Consider the following 5,736-nt stretch of genomic DNA (forward strand, 5'->3'; position numbering starts at 1 on the left):
CTGTCCGTCCTGAAAGTTGTGATCTTCTCTCCCGACTCTTGTTCTACCACAGCCTTAAATTTCTTAAACTTGTTGAAAGCATCGCTCTTTTCTTTCAGCAGTATCGTCCACATATATCTTGAATAGTCTTCTATGAGCACAAAAACGTATATATTCCCATGCTTGGTGTGATAGGACCACACAAGTCACCGTGAATAAGTTCTAAAACTCTTGAAGCTCGGTATGAAGATGCTTTTGGGAACACCTGTCTAGTCTGTTTGCCTAGAAGACAAGAGTCACATATTTCCTTTTCAAACTTTAAGTGAGGTGTTCCAACAACAAGCTCTCTCTGCATCATCGCTTTCATGGTTTCGTGATTGATGTGTCCTAGGCGTGCATGCCACTTACTAGAATCACTCATTGTTGTTAAGCTCAAGCATACCGTATCCTTTATCCTCATACAAACCTTATATAACCGATTCCTTGATCTTGATGCTTTGACAAGCAATTTCCCATTACGATCATACATGATAAGAGTTTCTCCTCTCATCCTTACGGCACAGCCAGCTTCTGTAGCCTGTCCAAGGCTAATTATGTTGCTCTTCAGACCCGGGATGTAGTAGACATTGCTCATTGTCCTTGCCTCACCATTCATGTTAATAAGTTTGATAGATCCTTTGCCTTTTATGTCTATGCGTGAGTCATCGCCAAATTTTACTTTTCCAGTGATGGTGTTGTCCAAAACAGAGAAATATTTTCGATTCCCAGTCATGTGGTTGCTAGCCCCATTGTCTAGATACCAAGTGTTATCTTCTTCATTGCTGACTTCATACTTACTTGGTACCACCTTCTGCTCATTCAAGTAAACTACCTCATGTAACATGAGTTCATCCGCATCCTCAGTGTCCTTTGTGTCATTCTCCTATGTTTCCTGCAGTTTGAGCAAGCGATCTGGACACTTAGAAGCATAGTGTCCAAATTTATCACACCGAAAACACTCTATCTCAGATAGATCCCTTGTTCCGCCTGCAAATCTTCCACGGCCTCTTCCTCTGAACCGACCTCCGCGACCTCTACCTCGATACCCTCCATAGTATCCACCATTGAAGTCACGATTTGCAGGTGGAGCTTGAGACTCTGAGTTGGCATACATTAACTTGCTTTGATCTTCTTGTGCCTCTTCTTCCTCAGCAATACGTTCCTCATATGTTTTTAAACGACCCACAATGTCCTCAAAGCTTGTTTTGTTAAGATCCAATACCTGCTCAAGTGATGCAGCAATATGGATATATTTCTTACGAGGAAGACTCTTAAGAAACTTCTTAACAATTTTGGGTTCCTTAATATCTTCTCCTAGAGCAGCTGACTTTGAGGAAATCTCAGATAGCTTCCCAACAAAATCATCAATAGATTCTGCATCCTTCATCTCAAGTCGGTCAAATTCTGCCATCAGGGTTTGTAATCTAGCCTCTTTGACTCGTTCTGCTCCAACATGTCTTGTTTTGATGGCTTCCCAAACCTTCTTTGCGCTATCAAGTTCGCCGACTTGAAGAATAAGAGATTCAGAGATAGATTGGAACAGTAGAGCCATCGCCATATCGTTTAAGCTAGCATCATCATCCTCTGTCTCTATGACGTCCCATACTTTGTTCACCTTCAGTAGGATCTTCATCCGCATAGCCCAAACGGTGTAGTTGCTTGCAGTCAACATCGGACACTTAATTGAGGATGGACCTCCTCCGTCCTTTTGCTTGCTCGAAGTAGCCTCAACTTCTTCATTCTTCGTCATTGTTTCAATCCTCGCTCTGATACCAAATATTGTTTTAAAGCTTGATTTAAGAACTCAAGATCGAATCAAAGAACACCTTTTCTTTATTGCTTAAGAAAATTATCTCAAAACTTAAGCTCTCTCAATCTCTCTCTCTTAAATCATAAGTTATGCCACAAGTAGACATCTCCTTATATAGAAAAACCTTTGTCCTAATCCTACTAGGAAAACCTTATGTTAGATAGCTCCTAACATACTTAGTCCTTATCTCTTAACCATAACTCGGTTTGGATAAGGCTTAACCTACTTCTTAAGTTGACTTCATGCTTAAGCCAACACAAACCCTAATCATATATAGTTTTAAATGAAACGATTAGGTCGTCCTCCTCTTCACTTTCGTGCCTCCTAGACCTATATAAAGAGAGGAAAATTAAAATCATATGAGGAAAGAAGAGAAGGAACCGTTGGTGAGATCAAAGAAAAATATGATCAGTCGTTTTTTAGATGATGTAAACGGAGGAGAAAACAAACTCTTTTAAGGACGATATATTTGGCGGGTAGTTTTCCAACTCATAGATCTAGGTTTTCTCCAAATTGTTTAATTACTTTGTGATTGTTGAGATACAATCCAAGTCCCACATCTGAAGTTTAAAGGGATTATCATTAATATATAAAGGTTAGGGTCAATCTACTAATTGCCAATTGGTTTTTAGTTAGAAACCCAAGATAAGCCCAAATTTAACATGGTATCAGAGCCCAAGGTTAAAATTCTGGTGGACCTAGAAAAGTGGATACAGACATGCCTCTTGTTAACCCGAGTAAAAGGGACCCAAGAAGGGGTTTATTGTCGGTCTAAGTGGGATCGGTTCCAGATAGAGTTATCATCTCGAGGAGGCGTGTTAATATCCCACATGTGGTCCTTGGTTTGAAGGGGAGATTGTTGGGATACAATCCAAGTCCCACATCTGAAGTTTAAAGGGATTATCATTAATATATAAAAGGTTAGGGTCAATCTACTAATTGCCAATTGGTTTTTAGTTAGAAACCAAGATAAGCCTAAATTTAACAGTGATCTCGATCAAACTTGTGATTCCTATGTATTATGAATTCAAACATAAGAATAGACAGTTACATAGATATTTTAGAAGGAATAAAAAAATAAACGTTTATTCTTCGGGTTGAAATTTCGTGGTATACATACGTTTGGTTGTTTTACTAAGTACAAATTCTAAAGAAAAAGGAGACAATATAATAGCCTAATGATGTCTTATGCTGGATGAGTTGGGGGCTTGCAAGGTGGCTTCTTATATGGTTCCTTCTTCGCCTCACTCTCGCTTTTATTTAGACAACAAGTTCATTCCTCCTATTTCGCTCTCCTTCTGTATTCCCTAATTTATAATTTAGAGAAAGAAAAACATAGCACAAAAGAGTTAAGGAATTTTGATAAAAAGAAAATAATTAGGCCCCTTCACATGCGATTAAATGATCTTACTAAACCTAAAATTTCATTAACATTCTAAGTGGATGTTATTCGTTCTTATCTAGCAAGCGTTCATGAAAAACAAAAGATTTAATAAACTGTTTCGACTTACTGAGCTTCCGATGCTCTGGTTGTTTGGTCGTTGTTGCTTCTAACTGTCCGAAGAAGAGAGGAGACAAAAGAAGCAACGCTACCGTGAAAATGACGAAGAATGGTGCCTTTACTAGCGTCATTGGATCTCTTAGTTCCTGTCTAAAAAGCATATCTTCTACCTTGTCCAGTCTTATATCTTTATAGTTAAAAATAGCCACCAACCCAATTTGTTTTCACACTATATTGTTGAAAAGCAATATATATTCTGGCTCCCAACATTAAAAAAATGTCCAAATTATCACAAATATCAATTACCAATCCAGTTGATATATATTTAAGGTTTCTGATTTTTTGTAGTTCACTTTTTTCTTTACATACTTACGATTACTATATTCTGGCCACCATCATGAGAGTTTTATTTAATTTTGTTTTGGATTTTGCTGTTTGTTATCTTTGTTTGCTTCAATTTCTGATTTATTGTTTAATTTTAATGCTTCGTCCACAGCAAAAATCAGACATTTATTTTCCTGATCTTTCATATTGTAATATTGAGATACAAGGTAATATAATAAATTCATAAAGAATACTCGAAAATGTTAATTTTCTGGGTTCCGCACTTCTTTTTTATTATATTTGAGAAAAAGAAAGTTGACTTTAGATTTTTTTTTTTTTTTTTTTTTTTTTTCGTAGATTTTTAATTTTATATCTAATATAGAATAGAGAACGTTGAAGAAATTTACACGAAGGTTTGGCAGACGAGTTATGATATGTATGACAGAGAAAGTCAAATTCATTGACAAACTGGTTTCTTCAAATGATTAATCGGATTTATATAAAATTTACGAATCATTCTGTGTTTAATTTACGCTGGCAAATTATAATGCAAGTTCAATCGCTAGCTCACTCAATATAATGATAGAGTTCTGTTTATTTATTTTTTTAATTTTGAAAATAAATATTAACAAAAAAGTTTTTAATTCATTTTATACGACTAAAGAGCAAGAAAAAAGTTTGATGTATGCGATATTTATGTTTTGTCTTCTATAATTTTTATGTTCATTTTCAACGGTTATACCAGTCTTCTTTTAATTCTCCAACATTTTCTATACATTATTCTTCGTAATATATAATTTACATTGCATTCACAAATTTCCTATTCCACTTATTCCCATTTGCCATCAGACAGCCATCAGTTTATATGATAAAACATAAATAAGTAATACTTTTAACAAAAAAGTCTTTCCAATACAAATACTGTTTTGTTTTTCATATTATTGTAAATTTCAAAAAGTAAAAATCTTGCAGATTTAGGCAAACTCGAGATTACCAAAATGAGTTTAATAAAATTTTAGATGTACGACCTAGATTTACAGTATATATTTATTTTTTAATGGTTAGTATTCACTTTCATATGTATAGTATGCAACATGAATGTCAAAACATATGTTGTAGTTTAGATATCGTCTCTTAAGTCTTAACTTAGATAAATCTCTAAACATCATATGTGATATGAGTCTTTTTACTTATAATTCCATGACTGGATTTGATGAATTGTTTTGTTTTTTTATAAAAATATATTTTATTTAAAGCATGAGAGCAAATGTCTTACAGGACCAAAAGCCCAGATGTGGAAGCCCAAAACCCAAAGATATAAAATACAATAAAAACAATTACGAAACTAATAGTTAAAAAGGAACAGCATGTTGAACCAAATACAGTTGTAACTGAACCAAAAAATCGGTTGGGGAAATAGAACCACTCCAAACCACCGATTGTTGCCATCAATGATTGGTAGTTAATATCATTAAGGTTTTCACGTGATACACCTCAGAACCAGAGAACCAAAGGTGTATCAGATTCGATGATGTTTTGGTTTTTACTTTGTGTTAGCTCAAACAAACAATATAATTGAAATAAATCACGGGTGTGTATTGGCCTCATTCTCTAAAGTATATAAGTAACCCTGGACATATTATTCGGACCCGAATCCTGAATCCAAATCCGACCCGAAGTAAATGGTTTAGTTCGAATATTATATAAAACCCGATCGGGTTCAGTACCTCTGAGGTTCGGATATCCGATCGGGTTCGGGTAATATCCAAATCCGAACGCCCACCCAAACTAAATGTAAAAATGCATTTAAAGGGATTTGAACCCAGTACCTTAAACATTTAAGGGTACATCTTTAACCATTTTAACATTTTAGTTTTTCTGTCCTAATATGAAACGTTAATTCTACAATTTATAAAAATAAAAATTAGCTTTTTTTTTGGTTCATGGTTTGTCTGAGTTCGGGTATACTCAAATTACCCGAATCCAAACGGGTAATATCCATACCCGACCTGATAGTATAAAAACCCGAATGGATTCTATATGTCTAAACCCAAAAACTCAAAAACCCAAAAACCCGAACCCG

The 5,736-nt window shown here is 35.1% G+C and overlaps 1 protein-coding gene and 1 pseudogene across 2 annotated transcripts; both read right to left on the minus strand.

Moving 5' to 3' along the window:
- Positions 1 to 901: 901 nt before the first annotated feature.
- LOC147944520 (uncharacterized) lies at positions 902 to 1,768 on the minus strand. Its single transcript, XM_087512622.1, has one exon. The coding sequence runs from the start codon at positions 1,766 to 1,768 to the stop codon at positions 902 to 904; it is 867 nt and encodes a 288-aa protein (XP_087368748.1).
- A 1,130-nt stretch (positions 1,769 to 2,898) lies between these two features.
- On the minus strand, positions 2,899 to 3,497 carry LOC104787535 (serine rich endogenous peptide 17-like; annotated as a pseudogene). Its single transcript, XR_015558508.1, has 2 exons — positions 3,340 to 3,497; positions 2,899 to 3,135 (listed from the first exon to the last, which is right to left on the minus strand). The product of XR_015558508.1 is annotated as a serine rich endogenous peptide 17-like (transcript).
- Positions 3,498 to 5,736: the final 2,239 nt, after the last annotated feature.

The sequence above is a fragment of the Camelina sativa genome, chromosome 5, assembly GCF_030686135.1.
Source record: "Camelina sativa cultivar CO46 ecotype springtype chromosome 5, ASM3068613v1".
Lineage (NCBI taxonomy): Eukaryota > Viridiplantae > Streptophyta > Magnoliopsida > Brassicales > Brassicaceae > Camelina > Camelina sativa.

Coding starts and splice junctions, on each gene's coding strand:
- LOC147944520 (XM_087512622.1), bottom strand. CDS start 1,768: ATGACGAAGAATGAAGAAGTTGAGGCTACTTCGAGCAAGCAAAAGGAC.